Source organism: Pituophis catenifer, unplaced genomic scaffold (genome assembly GCF_029215685.1).
Source record: "Pituophis catenifer annectens isolate HBS135680 unplaced genomic scaffold, rPitCat1.0.hap2 SCAF_7, whole genome shotgun sequence".
NCBI lineage: Eukaryota > Metazoa > Chordata > Lepidosauria > Squamata > Colubridae > Pituophis > Pituophis catenifer.
The window spans coordinates 52,300,895-52,322,958 of NW_027256887.1; the positions used below are offsets into that span (position 1 = coordinate 52,300,895).

The following is a 22,064-nucleotide window of genomic DNA, read 5'->3' on the forward strand; positions in this document are numbered from 1 at the left end:
TCTGTTTTCATGTAAATTAAAATTTACTACATCCAAATGAAAATAATCTTACAGTATATTCCTTTATTTTTATATCATCTTCCTCCTTTTGATACTCCAATCTTTTCTTTTCTTGTAGTATTTTCTCATTAGCAACTTTCCAGTGTTCCCTTTCACTAAAAAAAGAGAGAAGCTTTTCAATAAATGCATGCATACTTAAAGCCATTCTTTTTTATCAACCTGTAAAATATATTTTTAACAAGTTTGGGTGCCCAGGTTTGAAAGTTTAGATTAAAAAGTTAAAAACAATTTCTCAAAAAGAACTGATGAACAAAACGGAACTTGTAAGAAAGAATATTACAGTGTTAAGGGAATGTTTTGGTATCACAAATTGATTTGTTTTGCCTCTCATGTTTAGTCCAAACAAGTTTAAACTACATTATTTTCTAAATAATCAATATTAGAATACCAGAGCACTATACAATGCAGATGGTCTAACTTTACAAATCCATAACTCAACAGATTTTGTAAATTTAGCAAAAAAAAAAAAGTCACACATCTCATAAATCAAATGAAAAGCATTATTTTATTTCATTAAGGAAATAAATACTTTGTTAATACTTTGTTTAATTAAATTTTTAAAGGTTCAGAGTTAGATCTTGGATCTGAAGAGACAGGAATTCTTATTAGGTATTGTAATAATTGTGAACTGATGTGTTCAGAAACTACTTAATCTAGGCAGAATTTGGTATCTTATCTGATGCTGAATATGGAAAAATACCGACTGTCCTGCTCATTTGCCTCTTCTTTCATATTCAACCAGAATAACTACTTCAAGTCTTAGGCAGAAAAAGGTAATATTATCATGATTTGAAAAGGTTAATTTTTGAGTATCAATTTAAAAATTTGTAATTTGGCAATATGAATTCATAAAGAAGTAAAAACTACTAATAAATTGAGTTGAATTTATTATGGTCATACGGCAGCTTAAAAAAAATTATCAAACAAAATTCTCATTTCTTCTATTAACAAAGATATTTTGATTTTCTAATCAAAAGAATCAGAAGGAAAAATTACTATACCTTTGATATTCTTTATACAGCAATCCTTGTTGATGGCGGATAACTGCAAATTTTCTCTTATATTCTTCTATTGCCTCTTCTAATTTTTTGAAGAGCTGTTCTTTGTTTTCAAATTCCTAATAATACACGTAAATTAAAAATATGATACCTCTCTACTTCAATTCCAATGTTACTGCTCGGAACACTGTCTTCTTGAAGTTAATGAAGTTAGTGAATTAATATTTAACAGTAATTGATTTAATTCTATAAGCATATGTTTAAAAAAATACTATGTTCATTTTATGTAGGCATACTATTTTTGTGTGTGTGTATAATATGTAGTATATAATAAGCATTCATACTTGTCTATAACTAGTTTTTAGGAAAAAATATTAATTGAAAAGCTATTGATTAAGTTTAATTCTCATGAATGAAGAAACTATACGTGCATGTTCTCCCAGAACCTTTGTTCAGTTTCTGTATATGGAAAAAAATCTGACAGATTGGACATATAGAAATACATATATATACTGTTTTGTTTAATGTTATTTACCTGAAAAAGGTGTATTAAATATTCATTCTGGGAATTAATTATGTTCACACTAGAAGGAGACATCCCTTCTGGAAGATTTGGTGATTTAAATACTATGTTGCCACCTTCTGATTTTTTCAGCATATCAATTTCATTTTCTAGATTTGCAATCTGAAAAATAAACATTAGAAAATAACAATGCAGGGAGGAAAAAAATCTCAGTAATCTCTGAAGTTTTATCTAGCCCATCTCACTAAAACTACTGCAAAATTCCATGGTTATAAATTAGAAAACCTTCTCTGGAAGTCCATAGTACCAAATCACACTATACTGTATGTAAAGCTTCATATATTTTAACAGCTTTAAAACAAGTATAGCAGAAGAGCACTTGGAGCATCACAACAGATATATGTCAAGTTTCAATGTCGTCTCAAATAAAATAAATTGTATTTCCAAACAAATAGTCTTTGATGAAATCTTTCATTTATTAAGCACGACAATCTGTCCCCGATTATGTCGCAGCCAACACTGACTTCCTGACCCCAAACCTTCCCTTTCTGTTCCCCAATTCTCTGTGTCTCATTGGCCAGCTTCCAAATCACTCTCCCCATATCTACTACTTCAGCTCCCAGGAATGTCCCCCCTCCCATTCCATCTCCTAGGGGATATTATCTTCAGGGAAAATAAGTAGGTGAAAAGTCAAGGAGCCTGGATAGCTCAACAGACACAGCTCTGTAATTTAACATCAGCTGTCTGCAATTAAAGTAATTAAAGTAAGATCGAATCCCGCCAGGCTCAAGGTTGACTTAGCCTTCCATCCTTTCTAAGGTAGGTAAATTGAGGACCCAGTTTGTGGGGGCAATAAGCTGACTTTGTATAAATATACAAAAGTATGAAGGCTATTGCTTTACGCACTATAAGCCGCCCTGAGTCTCCGGAGAAGGGCGGCATATAAATCAAATAAAAAAAAAAAAAGTGTCCTCTTGCCAGCTGCCCCCTTCTCTTCCTCCTTATGTCAGCACTGGAATGAATGTAGTTTGGAGTGCTGACAATATAATTCACTAATGCAGTCCAGAGACAAACAAGCAATTCCATTAAAAGTAACTTGCAACACAAATAGCTCTGAATGGGACTCCTCTTAACTTTTTTCCAGTAGTAGTAGAGATAATTTTGAAAGCCAAAGTAACCTACATACTTTTGTACTTGCTTTAGCTAGCTGGTTAGAAAAGTTTACTGCTTCTTTCCGAGATTCTCTCAATTCTTTGCGCAATTCTTCATTTCGGCCTGTCAGTTGGTCCACTTGGGCCTTCAAATGCAAGCTGGCATCAAAAGGTCCTTCTGCATTCTTTAATTCAATTGCCTGTCAACAATTAATTCATGACAAAAGTAAGTATTTTCAATTAAATTATGGAAAAATTTCAGTTCCTCTCAAATAATAGAACTCTAGTAGTAGTCCAAGTACTCCATGAGAGAGTGCTTTCCAAAACTTTTGGGACTATGCTTCCTATCATCTGTAACTATAACAAGTGATCTTCCTGGATTCATAGATTAAAATAACAGAACATTCATTTAATGTTCTATAGCTTAATATAGCTTAGAAGAATGATTTCTATGATGAAATGAAACATATTACTGAATTGCAATGAATAAAAAACATATCACATATGAAATCAGACACCAACATTATTCTATAACTCTCTTGGAAAAAAATTCTAAAGAATGAGGAGAACAAAAGGAATCAATTTGTATGCAAGGCTGCAAGAGCTTTGTTGGCGCAGCAGACTAAAGTGCTGTTAAATAGCACCAGCTGCCTGCAATTACTGCAAGTTCAAATCTCACCAGGCTCAAGGTTGACTCAGCCTTCCATCCTTTCGAGGTAGGTAAAATGAGGACCCAGATTGTGGGGGCAATAAGCTGACTTTGTATAAAAAAGAACACCGCTTAGGGGGGGGGGGCCGAAAGACCTACTAAGCAGGTATATACAAAAGTATGAAGGCTATTGCTTAACGCATTGTAAGCCGCCCTGAGTCTCCGGAGAAGGGCGGCATATAAATCGAACCAATAAATCGAACCAATAAATACCAGGCATTGCCATTTCCAAAAGATTACCAAGAAAATTAAAAGGAAATAACATTCACTAGAGATTTTTCTTCTTTCTCCAAGATAAGATATAGGGATCTGATAGGTAATTGATTTTGGTCCCTTCTGTAAGCCTTTTCGATTCCTCTTTGTCTCTATCTCACCCCAAGCCATTATTTGGTACTTATCTTCACTAACAAAACAACTACAAACAGCTTAGTAAGATTCCGTCGACCTATCTCTGCCTTTAGAGCATAGGAAACATTTTGTATAGATCTATGAATACAGGGGTAGAGCAGCATGATATTAATAGTGCTCGTTAGAGTTATGGGCACATTCATGAAAGACTGCTGATGCACAATTCACTTCCATAACCATTACAATAGGTAATTTACAATGCAAAGTATGGTCAGTTTATATTTTTGCAGAATGGACTACAACAGTCTCAGCAACTGCCTATTATCTCTTTTTTTTTAGTTTCTTCTGATAAGGGTAAAAACGCTTGGCTTCTCCAGATAGATCCTAATCCCAAATCATTCATTGTAGACAGAAAAAGATGGTACATGCCTTCTAGGTGACATTAGAGGAGATTCCCATTCTTAGGAATTCTGTTAGGAGGTGGTAAAAACAGGGATTATTGTTGCTATAGTTTGTTTCAAATTCTGTAAAACTTTCAACTATATTCAGCTAGAGGCATAACTGATATATTTTCGTATTTCGTGTGCTATTTTTAACAAACTCATCAACATGGAATCCATTGAATAATGAGAGAGATTTGACTAAGCTAAATAATTAAAATAAAACAAGAGACTCACATTTACTAACCGCTCCAGACTAGGAATCATAAGAGCACTTTCTCCATCTTTCACACCTGGATCTTTTTGCAAATCCTTTATCGCTTGTAAAATTTCTTTCATGCCTTGTTGAAGGTGCTTGTTTTCTTGTACCAACTCTTTCACTACAATTACAATGCATATTGTTCACATCTGGACACCATGGAATGGAAAAAGTTCACATTCATGTGCATTTTTAATAGACAGGCCTGAAACAGCTGCTTGACTCCTTATTGCTATCGTACTATTCTATATTGAGATTTGAAATTCATAGAGAAGCTTCATTTAATCCAGAAAACAACAGACAGTTGGCAGTTGTGGGAAATTTTGTTGCAACAAATTAAAGATCTGGAGGCTCACAAATGTTTCTCTGTGGTGATGCAAATGCTATGGAACTCCCTGCCTCCTGAAATCTGATCAGTTTTAATAGGGCTTTAGAAAATTGCTAAAAACACGATTGGTTTACAGATGACAGAATTGAATTCTATTTTGGTTGGTTGTTTTATGATTTTATCTGTGATTTCATTTTAGGGTTGTTTACTATTTATTGTTATGTATTGTGGATATTCCTCATGGCAATATGTCCCTCATGGCAGAGTTTGCTATTTTCTAATTTATGCAAAAGTTTGCAAGATTTAAAGCAGAGACCAAGTTTAATTTTGGTTGATCCACTAACTGTCATGGAGTTTACATGTAGTTACATTTCCTATGGGAACTATAAACTATAAATCCATAAGGTATTATCAAATTTACATCTTCAATTTTCTTAGCTTTCAGTTTTATCAATCAACAATTATTTTGACGTTTATTTTTCTATTGACTTTTAAGTAATTGAGCCTCAAACCTTCAATTAGAAAGATTTAGATTTAGACAGAATTAGAAAGCTGTAATCATCTAATATCAAGGCAGAAGCTTGACCCCCCCTTTTAGACATAGTTCTATTATACTTTCAACATTAAAAGTTGCAACACATATTTGGAAAACATTGAGAAGGAAGTAGAATTCTGACCCTTATTCATGCAATTAACTTACATTTTGGGATAACCCAGTTTACTGTTATTGAAAAAAGGAACGTGGGTTATAAATTAACACTTTTGGATTGCCAATATTCACTTTTTGCTTGTGAAGTGACACTATTGATATAATGAAAATATTTATCAATATTATTCAGAAAACTGAACAATTTTCTCTATATATATATTTTCATTTATTGTTTTAATGCCATTTTCTTTTTTTTACTTTAGACTAAAGCAATTAAAAAAAAAAGTTCAGCTTACAATTGGATTTCAATTTCATTATTACAATCCTGTTTTGTTCCAAATCTTTTTCTCGTTCATTTAATTCTTTGGCAAGGTAGTCATTCTGTCAACAAAAATGACATGAGCAGATTTAAAAATTGAGTTGGTTAATAAATCATTAACTAAGAGGTTGAAGAATCATAATTAAAACATACGTGTCATAAATTTTCAACAATGTGTATGATACAGTATAGTTGAAAATACACATGATAGTCAAACGCTACAGGCCAAGAAGTAATTAGTCACAAAATATGAAATAATTTAATTCTTACCATGCTACAAGCACAAAGTTTTTTATATTATATTTGGAACCTTGAACTACCTCAAATTTCTGGCTCTTGCATCTTTCAAACTCTAGCTCTGCATTTTTATTCAGTGTGTTCTTGGCGAACAAGTCTCTTAATATCTGCTCATTCTGAAGAATAAGTAATAATTAGTGCATAATTATCTATGTCTTAGCATCAATAAGCTTTAATACTACCTATGTCTTGTCAACCTATAGTTGCCTATCAAGTGATTACTAAATAAAGATCAACATTTGTCAAGCTCCTTAATTGTAGGGTACATGCAAGGAACAAAGAATTAGACATTTGGCTAAAAACTATTTTTTATTATTAATTAATTAATTAATTAATTAATTAATTAATTAATTAATTAATTAATTAATTATATTTCTATACCACCTTTCTCCCGTAGGACTCAAGGCGGTGTACAGTCATGAAAAATATAGATACACAAACATCATAAAATTGCTAATTAAAATTATTACTTAGTTTGGTCAATTAAATAAAACCCAGAATTAGATAACATTTTAAAAAATCATTCACATGTTCATATGTTTAGCCCTGCCTGTTGGAACATCAGGGTTTTGAGGGCACGGCGGAAAGCACAGAGATCAGGGATATTTCGTATCTCAGGGGGCAGTTCATTCCAAAGGGTTGGAGCCCTCACAGAGAAGGCCCTCCCCCTGGGAGTCGCCAGTCGGCATAATTTGACTGACGGTACCCTGAGTAGTCCCTCCCTGTGAGAACGAACTGGTCGGTGGGAGGCTATTGGTGGCAAAAGACAGTCTCGTAGGTACCCAGGTCCTAAGCCATGGAGCGCTTTAAAGGTGATAACTAACACCTTGAATCGCACCCGGAAGACCACTGGGAGCCAGTGCAGCTCGCGAAGGAGAGGTGTTACATGGGCGTAATGAGCTGTGCCCATAATCACCCACGCGGCTACATTCTGGACCAGTTGGAGCCTCCAGGTGCTTTTCAAGGGGAGCCCCATGTAGAGAGCATTACAGTAGTTCATACGGGAGGTAACTAGGGCATGAGTGACCGTGCGCAGGGCGTCCCGATCCAAAAAGGGACGCAACTGGCAGATCAGGCAAACCTGATAAAAGGCACCCCTGGCCACGGCCGTCAAATGATCTTCTAAAGATAGCCGTGAATCCAGGAGGACACCCAAGTTTGCGGGCCCTCTCTGTGGGGAGCAAGATCTCATCCCCTATTGTCAGTGATGGTACCAGCTGACTATACCGGGATGCCGGAAACCACAGCCACTCGGTCTTGGAGGGGTTGAGTCTGAGCTTGTTTCTCCCCATCCAGATCCGCATGGCCTCCAGGCAACGGGACATCACAGCAAGGGTATCATTGGGGTGGTCTGGGGTGGAGATGTATAGCTGTGTGTCATCAACATATTGATGAACAGTCACCCCGAAACCACGGATGATCTCGCCTAGCGGTTTTACATAAATGTTGAACAGAAGGGGTGAGAGGACTGACCCTTGCGGTACCCCACAAATAAGGTGCCTCGAGGTCGACCTCTGCCCCCCTGCCAACACAAACTGCAAGCGGTCAGAGAGGAAGGAGGAGAACCACCGAAGCACAGTGCCCCCTATTCCTAACCCCTCCAGCCGCTGTAGTAAGATACCATGGTCGATGGTATCAAAAGCCGCTAAGAGATCTAATAGGACCAGGATAGAGGAGCAACCTCTGTCCCGAGCCCTCCAGAGATCATCCACCAACGCGACCAATGCCGTTTCCGTGCTGTATCGTGATCTGAAGCCCGACTGGAACGGATTGAGATAGACAATTCATCCAGGTATCGGGGTAGTTGTCGCGCCACCACACTCTCAACAACCTTCGCAACAAAGCGAAGATTGGAGACTGGACAATAATTTGATAATATAGCCGGGTCCAGGGAAGGCTTCTTGAGGAGGGGCTTCACAACCGCCTCTTTCAAGGCGGCGGGAAAGACACCCTCACTCAGAGAAGCATTTATAATCCCCTGGAGCCAGCCTCGTGTAACCTCCCGGGAGGCCAGTACCAACCAGGTGGGACACGGGTCCAATAAACATGTGGCAGCGTTAAACTTGCCCAGAATCCTGTCCACGTCCTCAGGAGTCACAGAGTCAAACTCTTCCCAGATAACGCTCTCAAGACCTGCCCCCGTCTCCTCCCCTGGATCTACCCAATCGGAGTCCAGGCCTTCCCGAATCTGAGCGACTTTATCATGCAGGAATTGTACAAAATCCTCAGCTCGACCCTTTAAGGGATCTTCCCGTACCTCCACCTGAAGTAGGGAGCGGGTCACCCTAAACAGCGCGGTTGGGCGGTTCTCTGCAGATGCAATAAGAGCGGAGAAGTAGCTAGACTTCACCGCTCTTATCGCCACTAGGTAGGTCTTAATATAAGATCTCACCTGTGTTCGGTCAGATTCAGATCGGCTTGACCTCCAATCGCTCTCCAGGCGTCTTTTCTGATGCTTCATCTCTCTCAGCTCCTCAGAAAACCAAGGAGCTAGACGAGATCAGCATCAGGTCAGAGGCCACAAAGGCACAACGCGGTCCAAGGGCCCAGTAGCCGCCCTGTCCCAGGCGACCACCAGGTCCTCAGTCGAGTCGTGAGCCAGAGTCTCAGGAAATGGCCCAAGCTCCATCAGGAATCTTTCGGGGTCCATCAGGCGCCTGGGACGGAACCATTTGGTTGGTTCCGTCTCCCTGCGGTGGGTGGAAGTGACTTGAAAGTCCATGTGAAGGAGAGAATGATCAGACCATGACAAGGGCTTGATGTCTATATCCCCTATTCTTAGATCATTCAGCCACTGATCAGAGACAAAAATCAAGTCCAGAATGTGATTCCCCAAGTGGGTGGGGCCTTGAACTACCTGGGTCAGGTCCATGGCCGTCATGGAAGCCATGAACTCCCGAGCCATCTCCGACATCTCACCAGCGGATGGCAGGTTAAAATCCCCCATAACAATAAGTCTGGGGGTTTCCACCGCCACCCCGGCTATAATGTCGAGCAGCTCAGGCAGGACCGCTGTTACGTGACAGGGAGCCAGGTACGCAATCAGTAGGCCCATCTGAATCCCCTGACCCCACTTCACAAGGAGGGACTCACATCCGGCTATCTGAGGAACAGTGGCTTCCCTCGGGCAAAGACTTTCTCTAATGATTGCTGCCACTCCCCCACCCCTTCCCTGAGTCCTTGGCTGATGGAATGCACGGAAACCTGGCAGGCACATTTCCACAAGGGGAACTCCTCCCTCCTGGCCTAACCAGGTCTCCGTAATCCCTGCCAGGTCAGCACCCCCTCTGAAATAAGATCATGAATGAGGGGGGCTTTATTTACCACTGACCTGGCATTACATAACATCAGCCGTAGACCCAGGGTCTGAGACTCTGAACAACCCGGGAAACGAGCAGTGCTTTGGGGGTCGGAGTGGGCAATCGCTCGTAAACATCGAGTGCGCACTCCCAAAACATAATATGGCCCCCTGCAGCCGTCATATCTGCCCCTCCCACTTACTATACTAATGCCCATTGCTTCATCCCCCTGTATCCTTGTCAGATTTCTGTCCCCATCCTCCCCACCGTGATCATCAGACCCATTACCCCTTTCAGTGGATTTATGGATCCCCCCAGATCCATTCCCACAATCCCTCCTAGAACCCCTTAAAATAGAATTTAAAGATTTATCTAAAAAACCCCAAAGCCGTCTGTTTTTTGCAAAATTAAAAATCAAGATAGAAATTCCTTAGCCCTTCTTTTTTAAATGAGATTATGAAGGCAGGACCTATTTAAAAATCTTTTTTCCAAAACATTTACACAATAGACTAAGATAAGGCTTGTTGGATAAATCTAACACAGATTCTCCCATCTATAGATGGATTGTTGTACATTCCCCTTTCTTTCTTAGCCTCAGCACAATCTTATACAACAGCATTACAATTCTGCTGTGAAAATAGGGAAATGCCCATTTGTCCTGTTAAGACCAGTCAGTCAATGACAATTCATTCAAATAAATATTACAATCTAGTCATTATTATGACAACTACAAACTGTGAGATAGTAATCTAAAAATATATATGGAAGGTGTCTCACCTCTGACCTAAGAAACATTATTTCACTCCTCAGCTGTCTTATGAGATTTTCAACTCGATCTACCTGATATGCCTTCAAAGACTGACCATATTCTCCTTCCAAGAGCTCTACTGGCCATGATTCTGAAAAATATAGGTTTTTGCCGGTGTCTTGCAAATCTGTTCTCAAATCCATCAATTTTATCTCAGAATTATCTTCCTCATTTTTTAATAGGATTTCCTGCACTATATAGGATGATATAGGCTTCCTGAGCAGAGAAGATGGCAGCCCTTCCTGAAAATCCAAGAGTGATTTCTGTACAGAGCACAATGGCATTTGGACGTGACAAGAAGCTTCTGTTTTCTTCATCTCCCTTTCCTCTCTTCGTATATACTTTTTATCAGCCCTTTCAGTTCTTTCCAGCACAGAAAATGAAACTGGACAATCTGCGCTGTTCGAATTCTTATTGCTGACTGAACATAAAGCTGTCCCTAGAATTTCTGTGGATGTTTGCTCTAGTGAACTGTAAAACTCATCTACTGTAAAAGCCTTAGAACTATCACTGTTATCTTCCACTTGTACCTGTGGAGCAAGTTGAGAACAAGAAAAGAAACCTTTTTCACTTTTTCAGACAAACTTGGAAAAACTCAATTTAATTCCACAGATCTTTCAGAAAAACAAAAAATTATTTTATCCTAAAGTATGCTTTCTTCTCCCTTTTATGTATACTATAATTCTCAAAATGAACAATGCTTAATATTCTACTCAGCCACATAAGGAAATAACAAAGTATTACACATTATGAATCAGTTTTTAAAATAATTTTCTTGTATTCAGTGTGTGATAAATAGTTATTTCTAAACTGTATACTTTCAGAATTCAGTCAAATTGGAAGTTCAAAAGAATGGCTACCTTTGTTTTAAGTTTATCAAAGTTAGATGTACTCATTAACTCAGATCTCTCTCTTTTCATCTTTAAATCTTCAGTAAAAGTATCAATCAGCTGTAGATCATCTGCATCCAGTCCTATTTGGAACAAAATTTTCACACAAAATTAACTTTGGGCGGATCTGAGAAGTAAAAGTTAAGAAATAGACTTTACCAAAGAAAATGTTAAAAAATCCTCAATGTTTGGCGCTCTTAGATTGACAGGAGATGTCAACATCATATAAAAAATAGCAGCTCAAACTTTTATCCCGCTGTGCAAAATAAGTGAAGAATCACATAAAGCAGAGGCGGGAACTATCAGCACTGATTAACCTGACGTAGATTATAGAACTAAAACTACTTAAATAAAAAGACATATAGGTCAGACACAGTACTAAGATTTAGCAAATTCTTTTCCATATAGTTTAATGGAAAATACTATGTTCAAAATGAAATACTACATCATACTTGTAACACAGTGGTTCTCAACCTTCCTAATGCCACGACCCTTTAATACAGTTTCTCATGTTGTGGTGACCCCCAACTAGGGGTGGGTTCTAAATTTTTTTTACTACCGGTTCTGTGGGTGTGGCTTATTTTGTGGGTGTGGCTTGGAGGTCATGTGACTGAGTGGACGTGACTAGCTGGTCATGTGACCGGGTGGCCATGGCTATGTGTATAGGGACTACTCAGAGGGCTGAAAAAAGTCATTTCTGACAGGTCCTCGCACTTTTGACTGGTCCTCACACTTATGACCATCCTCACATTTATGCCTGTGCAGCATTCTTAACAACCATGTCACTCATTTCACTACTGCTTCTCTTCAACATGGTATAAGATAGGGCAAAAAACGTAAAATGTGAGGACAGTCGTAAGTTCGAGGACTGGTCAAAAGTGCGAGGACCAGTCAAAAATAACTTTTTCAGCCCTCTGAGTAGTCCATATGCATAAAAGGATACAGCAATAGAGAGGGATGAAGGAAGGGAAGGGAAATTAAAGGAGGAGTGAAGGTAAGAGAGGGAGGAAGAGAGGAGGAAAAGGAGAAAGAAAGAGGAAGTAGGGAGAAGAAGAAGGGGGGGAAGAGAAAGTAAGAAAGAAAGAAAAGACAGAGGTGGTAGGTTTGAGGAGAAAGATTGCTGTACAATAAAAAAGATGAAAGGGAAGAAAGCCAACCCCAAACAAATATTAAGATATTAAGATAAAGAATGAATTGTTAAACTTTAAAGAATAAAAGAGAACAAATAGCAATAAATAGCAATAATTAGAAACACACATACAAACATACAACGTATTTTCTTTGAACAGAGTATTTGGCCAGTTCACAAATTTAAACAGTTGTAGGAGGTTAGCACCCACCCCTTTCCTAGAAGAATGAAATATTTTGGGAAATATTAAAAAGGCAGAATATTATATTTTCCTGTATGAGAAATGGAGAAGCATATTTTACAGACAAAGCAACTCCCACCTTCCTGCCCCCCACCCTTTGTTAATGGGCCAGAGGCAGAAACTCAATCCTTTGTCAAAGGACATTTGCAACACAATAGCAACAGAAACTAACACAATGGGCTCCATCAAGCCATGTGATCCTGTCCACCATTAAACCATCTTTCCAAGCAGTCTCCATGTTTCCAGTGTCTTTTTCCCCACTTGGAGCAGAACCCAGAAGGATATTTCTTCCAACACAGTATTTAGTCATTTCAATTAAATTTACAATTTTTATATTTCCTTTTTACCGTATTTATTCCTCATCTATTTTTTTAAAAAACCAATATTACCCTTCATCCTCATCTCTAATCTTAATCAAATTCAATTTTTCCCTTCTATTCTATATTATACCCCTTCCCATTGTCATCTATTTTTATATCCATCCTCACATTGGTTAATTATGTAATACAGTTGTTTAATACAAATTCAACATTTTAATATAAATCAATTAGTTATATAACTATCTTTTTTGTACATTAATCAATATGAACATGAATATTCCAATTATTTCCATGCAATCCAATTTCTTACAAATCAATTAATTATATTTACCAATAATAATAAACCAAATAATTTCCCCCATATATTCCTCCAAACCACAACTTAACCATTTCTGCTTTCAACACAATATGCAATTAATAGTATCTCAATTATTACAATTCCCTAGTTAAATAGAGCTTTTTTTCTTCTGTGTTTTAAAATCTTGAACCTCCTCTTGCCCTAAATTTCCCATTGTTTGCAGTTTGCACCTACCTTTTTTGGTGAGGAAAAAGAAAAAGAAATCTCTCTGCCTCATTTTGTCATGTTGCAGCCAAGACCCTGCTTACTTTCAATTTTGCTTTTTCAGCATAGCTAGGGGGAAAAAAATCTGCTCCAGGAATTTACCTCTTTGTAGCTAGCTAGCAACAGATCCCTCCGCAAAACAGCTGAGAGTAGGACGGCTCTTTGAAGCCCCGCGGCAAGAATTTAAAGTTTTTTCCCCCTCTAGCCATTAGCTGGGACTCCGGAGGCAGCAATAGATTGGGAGTGGGCGGGGTAAACGAACGGCGACCGGGCGATCCAGCAGAGGCAGAGGGTGAGTGAAGGCATGGGGGGGGTGAGAGAGGGCTTTGGCGACCCCCGTGAAATGGCCATTCGACCCCCAAAGGGGTCGCGACCCCCAGGTTGAGAACCGCTGTTGTAACATGTGCAATAAAACTAAGAATTTATTTCTTTTTTATTACATTTGTATGCCTATCTCACTATTCAAAGTGATTCTGTGTGACTTTATTATTATTAAATAATAGAATTATTCAGTCTGACTCCTAAATATTGGAAAATATGTTTAGATTGATCCAGGAATGATAGAAAAATCAATTTATTATTTATCTCATTGCTAAATTATTTTTTAAAAAAATAAGTACCATTTTACCTAAAGTTGCAGCTCTTCTTCCTTTCTCCTGAGCCAATTTACGGATTTGTTGTTTCAGGGTAACTCTTTCTTCTTCTAATCTTTCAATCTGCATTGAATTTAAATGGCATTATTTCTTTGTGCCTTAATTTTTATGAAAAGCATTAAGTGAAAATTATTACTTGCCTCTTTCAGCAGGACTTGATTTTCAGCTTTGTATTGTTGTTGTTTTAATGCTTTGCTATTTTTCAGTTCAGTTAAATCAATCATTGTTTTTGGATCAAGCCCTAAAATGAAACAGATCATGCATTAGAGATTATCTGTAGATTTGATTATGTAATTGCTGGACTGGATGATATGGAAAGGTGCATTGAGGGAAAGTATCTGTTCCCTCATAGCATCTTGTTGACACTTTTCATATGTTTCTTAGTTAAGTATCTATACTGAGCATAAACCTCAGTCATTGTATTCATTTTCTTTTTCCTCCAATATTCATTTCTAAATTCAGTTATGTTGAAAATGCAGATTCTTACTAAACCTGGCAAAAACAGACCACCTTTTGATAATAGTAGTAGCATTGGACTAATTCTTCTAGACTTAACTATTTACTATTAGGTTCTTGGTTTTGTCGGAGCTTGGTAGTGCACGAATAATGTTACTTACTATAGTCTGGTAACAAAACATCTGCAAGAATATCACCGAACTCATACAGCACCAAAGATCTTGTAGTTAAACCCTGAGCTATAAATATTCTCTCAGAATTTCCATATATTTGTTCTCTATGCAGAAAAGGAAAACAATCCTAATTCTTAATATGTATGTGTATAGGTGTGTGCATACATGAAGTGTGTGTATTTGTGTGTGTGTGTGTTTGTGTACACATGTATACCCACACACACACAAACATATACTGGGATGGAATATAGTCTGGATTCCCAGGATAGCAAGTGACAGCAAAGTTTAGATAGTTTGGTTGAGAGAAAGAGGATCGGGATAGCTCTCCATAGAACTTCTGAATATATCTTTAATGATGTAAGTAATTATTTAGTTTGGCATGATTTCTATCCATGGGTGAGGAACAATAAAGGGAACTGCTTAGAAGTAACTCCATATTGTTTTTCTTGTTTTGAGGGCCACATATTCAGACATACATAAACTAAAACACCCATGACTGATTGAGTCTTTTTCAGAAATATTTCCTTACCGTAACAGAGAAAACAGTATGACCATGGATGGCAAAAAATCAGTGGGAGACAGTGAAGATGATTTGTACAAATCCAACTGACCTAGTTAACACAGAGCTCCTTAATATTAACAATTTAATATGTAAACTTAATAAAATGAAAATAAAGATCAAAATCTGAAGAAAAAAAATCCCTCCATATGGTTTAAGAATTCCTCACTTTTCGTTCCACTTCCACTTCCTACCATACTGCAGATGCACCCACAATGGTAATAATACTACCAATGTTAGTAAAAGTGTCATTCTGCTAAGCACCGTCTCAATGCTCTTAAAATCCAGACCAAAGTTTAGAATTGCTTTAATCAGCCATTCTGTCTACAAAGAATCAGAAGGCTTGTTGCTCAAATTTACATATGAAGAAATTATTAGTTCTACTCAAGACAGCTTAAAAAAACCCTGAAAAAACAAAGTAACGAAGACATGCTAAATATATTATTTAAATACGTTATCTAATAAATCTGATATGGTCATACCTAGCTGTTCCCGAAGATCTTCATTTTCATCAAGAAGATCATTGATTTTAAATTCAAGTTTATTAACTTCTTTAATTAATGTTTCAATTTCACTATTTCTTATTTTGAGTTGCTTTTTTAAACCTTTTATTTCAGCAACAGCATCTTCCAGGCCATATATTCCCTTCGAAAAGAAAAGATTAGAAAATAGTTTTATATTATCAATCTAAAATCAAAAATACATATAAAATATATAATATCTGAGAAACTGGAATGACCTGAAGTCCGTTAATTATCTTTCAAACTCAGTTTTAGCATTTTTCAGCCAACAAATAAAATATGGAAGGAGATATAAAGAGAAAACTTCCAAGACAAACAACTCTTCCTTTGCCTGCTTATTTGCACATTCATTAAATGCAAATGTAACAAACTAAAAATAGATGAATGTAGATTGTGTATGTGCATGACTGCAAGAGAAGTGATGATATGCAATTTGTGACTGCATGAATAATATAATGAAATGAGTGAATTAATTAGCATGTGCAAGAATAATAGATAAAAAATGGGTGCAGAAAACAAAGAGAGAGAGAATAACGTAAGAAAATTATGTTCCTGAACTTTTGATTCTGGCCCAATACTTCCCCAGCTCCTGTCCCATCAGTTGCTGGTATACATTTCCCCCTACTGGTGAGGGAACGCCTTTCTCAGCTTTAAGAAAATTGACTGTTTCTGCCTGGAAGATATTTTCACCAATCAAAAGACATACAGTTTCATAATCTTTCACTCGCTTCAGAATTTCAATAAGTTCTTTGTCCTTTTCTCTTGCATCTGCTTCTGCAAGTTCTGCTGTCCTTTCACTATCCTTGACTTTCTCTTCCAGCATCTGTAACTTTCCTTGCATTTCCGAAATACGATCCTGTTGAGTAATCGATAGCCTGCCTGAAATAAAAATAAATGTCTAATTATTTAATATTCCTATAGAAATGAAAGGAGAAACATATATTCAATATGTGACATTGAAAGTAAAAATATAGTGGAAAATTAACAATCAGTAAATTCTTTTTTTTAAAAAAAAAAAATCAGCTTCCCTTTCACTATAAAAATTTAATCCAAGGGAATCAGGGACATAAAATCCAGGCTTACAAATTAAATGAAGTAGCAACAACTCCTGAAAAACTTTGATATGTGGCCAGTGAAGTCTTTCAATGGAAAGTTGAAAATATCTTATTACTTATATATTTGCTTGTGAAACAAAAGAACAAGTAAATTATCCTGAAATATGTCCTTAAATGCATTATTAGGGTATATATTCCGAAAGAAATCATCCTTTCTTCTGAACAAATAAATTCAAAATCCCACCTAATATTATTACTCATAGTTAAGTGTCAGCATATCAACTGCTTACCGATGTGCTGCTTTCCTTCTTAACTAACATTTAAGGCTATAATCAAACATTCAATCAATTCTTTATTGTTTACCTATTGACATTAGTACAGAAACACTTTCAAATATTTACTTTTATCTTTCTGGAGTTCTCTTTTCATATCCTCAATGATCAATACATTTTTCTCCATCTCCTTTGTATATTGTCCAATCTGTTCAGTGAGCAGTTTGATCTGACTATCTCTTTCTTGAACACCCTAAAAAGAGTTTTTTACTTAATAAATAATACATGGAACATGCTCTTAAAGTACACCAAAATGATCAACAGAAAGACAAAAGTACTTACAACACAGAGTTCAGATATTGTCTAGAAGGATAAGCAAAGGGAGCAAAAAAATAAATAAAAATAAAGCAGAGAAATAAAAATAAAATAAACAGCTTACAACTTTATGACAATGTCAGCTAAATTAATCACAGCTAAATGCTCTCTCTCCAATGATTTCATTTTCTTCTAAATAGACATGAGGTACGTATACCGGTATTTCAGATTATCCTAAATTCAGGATAAACTAATGCATTAATGACTTGTACGTGATGCCTACCATGAGCTCCCCTGTAGGCAAGAAGTAAGATTGCTATAGGGGGAAAACCTGGCATGAGATTGAAGGGTAGAGGGCGACAGTTGGGAACATGTCATTAGAAGAGTCAGAGAGGAACAACCAAATAATCCTTGTTGAGGCCATGCAATTAAACTGCTCCCCCTAGTTCTCCTTACTCAAAAAGGAACTATGCAATGTTCCATTCTCCCACCCCACTACATCTCAAAATTTTAAAATGTACTGCATTAAGGAAGCAATTAACTTCCCAAACACATAATGACCTCCTCACCAAACATTTCTGTCCCTTCAGCTTCATCTTCAAGTCAACTATGTTAACAGATTTTAAAACTCATATAGCACATTTTATGGGGGGGGGGAAGGGGGACAATTAAAAGTAATGAATTTAGTGGTAAAATATTGAAAATGCTGCAAAAATAAATACAACTCTCTAAAATATGTTTCTAGATATGTCCATACAAAAGTGGGTTGTGAAGATAATTACTGCATTATATTTTTTAGTAATGTGCATATTTATTTCACAAATGTGTGGATACAAACCTGCTGGAGGGCAAGAACATTGCTCTTGTCAGCATCCAACTGGGCCATTTTCAGCTTCTCTTTCAGAGTCAACAACATTTCCTGATATTCAATTATTTCATCATCTTTGGAAGCCAAAATTCTCTGCAAGATAAAAGGAGACAAAAAAAATCTTAATTATGACAAAACACAAAACAAATCGCTAAAACACAGTTGTTAGTTGTGAAGTACCTTCCACTCCTCCACTTTTTCATTTACAGCTGCCATAAGTGGGTCATCTTCTTCATTCTTTGCTTTAAGTTGCTCTGTCAGCTCACGCACCTGCATTGAAATACAATTCATAATATAAGCTATTGACAGTTTGTCAATGGAAATTTTGCAGTACACATAACTGGAAACTAGTTGCTTTCTTACAATTTTACACGTAAAAGATACTGATATTTTTTTCAATGGATAAGGCTATGGTAAGTGTATTGCAAATGAACTTCAAATTTGGTACTATTTAGCACTCCTAAAATCAACATTACTAACTTAATCCTTTGTACTCTAATTTTAATGTTTTGTGTATCTGCTTCCTAGTATGCAAGGTGACTCATACCTGTAGTCTATATTGCTCTTTTTCCTTTCTTAGCTGGTCCATGGCAATATCAGACTGTTGCACCATAAATTTCATTTTATTGTATTCATCAGTCATATTCTCCATTTCTTGCACAGATTCTTCTAAATTTTTTCTCATTTCCTGGTTTTGTGCTTCTAACTTTTCATTAGCTTCTGTCAAATTCTACAAATGTAAAACAGACATATTTCCATGAAATGTATGTTTTGATATAAGAAGCAATTCTTAAATTGATTAAGCTATATTAAATTGTCCCCTAAGAAAATCTAGAAGATAACAATACAATAATAAGTTGCAGGGACATCCAAACAAATTATTACAATTAGTTCATAAAACAACATATGGGTTTTGGCATGTTTTAGGGTACCTGAAAAAATATATTCTCATTAGCATGATGGGCTGACATGCTATGCTCTAACTAACAACCAAGCCCTTCATTTTATATTAAATTTTCTTCTGAGTTGTCCCATCACTAGTTTAATTTTGATTGTACTAAATTGGCAGGACTTTTCTTACTAGATTTATGATTTATGCTACTGACTTCCCTGAAGATATTTACACCCCTTTATTCCCCTTACAGATATTTCACTACTCTTTATTTAAAAAAATGGTAATTCATATATACCATATTTTTCACACTATAAGACACACTTCCCTCCCCCCCCAAAAGTGGGTGGAAATGTCTGTGCGTCTTACAGAGCGACTATTGAGGCGGGGTAGGGGGGGTTGATGCAGCAGCAGCGTTCGCCACCACCACCTGTCACCGCTGCAGCCGTTTGGTGCTGCCACCAGGGAACACTGGAGCCTTCGCTGCTGAGGAGCTGATTGGTGGTTGGATCAGCCTCCCTGAATACCGCTGATCAGCTGTTCTAGGCAGTGGGGATCAGTGGCGGCGGGAATTGCCGCCGCCTAGAACAGCTGATTGGCAGTATTCCAGGAGGCTGATCCAACCGCCAATCAGCTGCTCGGCAGCAAAGAGTCCAGTGTTCCCCGGCAGTGACAGCAGCTCAGCTCAGTTGACTGGTGGTGGGCGCAACGGAATGGAACCCTGATGAGCCACACACTGGGGCTGCAAAAACATGCTGAAGCTGACAGGCTGTTTGCTGTAAGGATGCTAGCAAGATGAATAACAGATGGATGCTGAGAGGCAGATTTTTTTTCTTGCTTTCCTCCTCTAAATCTAATGTGCATCTTATGGTCCGGTGTGTCTTATAGTGCGAAAAATACGGTACACACACACACACACACACACACACACACACAATCTAAATCTCCATCTCACCAATTTGAACTACAAAGTATCTTTTTCTAAAATTAAATTCTGCATGGAATACAATTTTTATATGTTTAAATGAATAATGGATTAGTTGCCAGCCATTAGCTTACTATGCCAAACAGCAGGAAAAACACGACAAATCTTTGGATCTTATATAAAATTACCTTGCTCTTATTCTTAGACAAAAACCAAAACCAAGAACCCAAAATACACCAGTAAGGTCTGCACTCCTTTAAATTAGAGTCAGGCCTGACCATTTTGTTCTACTGAGCAACTCTTTGAAATTTACCTGAATTTCATCTAGGTATTGAACAAGCTCAAAATTCTTTTTTGATAACTGTGACCTGTAATCTGAGTCTTCTTTTCTTGAGAGAAGTGTTTCCTTTTGTGTTTCTAATTGTCTCTGATAGTCAATAACATCCTGACGAAGCTGCTCATTCTGCAGAAAAAGATGATTAAAATATGAAACTGCTGAAGATAAGATATTAATACTTTCTGAAACTGAGAAATATGCTAGTAGATCTAAGGGAACTAGAAGTAATAAACCAGAGAGACTTCATTTCATTGGATATATTCTAGTGGAGGCTAGATGGCCACCTGAAATACTTTAATTTTTATTTATGCACCAAGTATGGCCAGGGACTTGATATTATAATTGGCCCTTTCACATTTAAAGAATCTAATTTTTAAATTAAGTTATTGAAACAAGCTAATACACTGAACACAGAAACTAACACTAATCCTCACCTTTTTCTTCATTCTTGCTTTCTTAAAAAAAATAAGAGCAGAACAAGAAAAAAGAGGAAAATTTAAGGGACCAAACTTAGCAGGCAAAACAGAAAAGAGAAAAACATAAAGGAAGAAGTAATACAGCATTATCTTACCAAGCAAGCACATTAAGAACTTAATATTATATATCTTTATGATGAAGAAAATCCATAAACTGAATCAGAAATTACCTAGATTGAAAGACTAATCTTGTCATTGCAGAAGATTTTAAACATTTGTTATGACTGGATGAAACTAAACAATCGCCTAGTGGCGATAAAAGCGGCGAAATCTAGTTATTTTGCCGCTCTTATCGCGTCATCAGATAACCGCCCAGCCGCCCTGTTTAGGGTGACCCGCTCCCTCCTCCATCTGGGAGCGCGGGAGGACCCCTTGCAGGGCCGAGCTGAGGATTTTGTACAGTATCTGGATGATAAAATAACTCAGATTCGGGAAGACTTGGCCGCCGACTGGGTTAGTTCAGACGAGATGACTGAGGCAGGCCTTGAGAGTGTTATCTGGGAGGAGTTCGATCCTGTGGCTCCCGAGGACGTGGACAGGATCTTGGGGCGGATGAACGCAACCACATGTTTATTGGACCCGTGTCCCTCCTGGTTGGTGCTGGCTTCCCGGGAGGTTACGCGAGGCTGGCTCCAGGGGATTATTAACGCTTCTTTGAGTGAGGGTGTCCTGCCGCCTACCTTGAAAGAGGCGGTGGTGAGGCCTCTCCTCAAGAAGCCATCCCTGGATCCGGCTGTTTTGGCTAACTATCGTCCAGTCTCCAACCTTCGCTTTATTGCGAAGGTTGTTGAGAGTGTGGTGGCGCGACAGCTTCCCCAGTACCTGGATGAAGCTGTCTATCTGGATCCGCTCCAGTCCGGCTTCAGACCTGGGTACAGCACGGAAACGGCATTGGTCGCGTTGGTGGATGATCTCTGGAGGGCCCGGGATAGGGGTTCTTCCTCTATCCTAGTCCTATTAGACCTCTCAGCGGCTTTTGATACCATCGACCATGGTATCATGTTGCGCCGGCTGGAGGGACTGGGAGTGGGGGGCACCGTTTTGCGGTGGTTCTCCTCCTATCTCTCCGACCGGTCGCAATCCGTGTTGACAGGGGGGCAGCGGTCGACCCCAAGGCGCCTTGTTTGTGGGGTGCCGCAAGGGTCGGTCCTCTCGCCCCTCCTGTTCAACATTTATGTGAAGCCGCTGGGTGAGATCATCCGTGGTTTTGGGGTGGAGTTCCATCAGTACGC

The 22,064-nt window shown here is 37.9% G+C and overlaps 1 protein-coding gene across 1 annotated transcript in view; it reads right to left on the reverse strand.

The window, feature by feature from the left end:
* CEP290 (centrosomal protein 290) overlaps positions 1-22,064 on the reverse strand; it is a 61,393-nt gene that overhangs the window by 32,427 nt on the left and 6,902 nt on the right. Inside the window, exons 7-23 of the mRNA XM_070947989.1 lie at positions 20,791-20,811; positions 20,333-20,482; positions 18,750-18,932; positions 18,383-18,472; positions 18,173-18,295; positions 17,149-17,272; positions 16,399-16,571; positions 15,654-15,816; positions 14,124-14,224; positions 13,959-14,046; positions 11,049-11,161; positions 5,762-5,846; positions 4,467-4,609; positions 2,768-2,932; positions 1,594-1,743; positions 1,062-1,177; positions 53-155 (exon numbers count right to left, since the gene is read on the reverse strand). Of these exons, the coding sequence (XP_070804090.1) occupies positions 53-155; positions 1,062-1,177; positions 1,594-1,743; positions 2,768-2,932; positions 4,467-4,609; positions 5,762-5,846; positions 11,049-11,161; positions 13,959-14,046; positions 14,124-14,224; positions 15,654-15,816; positions 16,399-16,571; positions 17,149-17,272; positions 18,173-18,295; positions 18,383-18,472; positions 18,750-18,932; positions 20,333-20,482; positions 20,791-20,811 (2,091 nt within the window). The remainder of the gene's footprint in view (positions 1-52; positions 156-1,061; positions 1,178-1,593; positions 1,744-2,767; positions 2,933-4,466; positions 4,610-5,761; positions 5,847-11,048; positions 11,162-13,958; positions 14,047-14,123; positions 14,225-15,653; positions 15,817-16,398; positions 16,572-17,148; positions 17,273-18,172; positions 18,296-18,382; positions 18,473-18,749; positions 18,933-20,332; positions 20,483-20,790; positions 20,812-22,064) is intronic.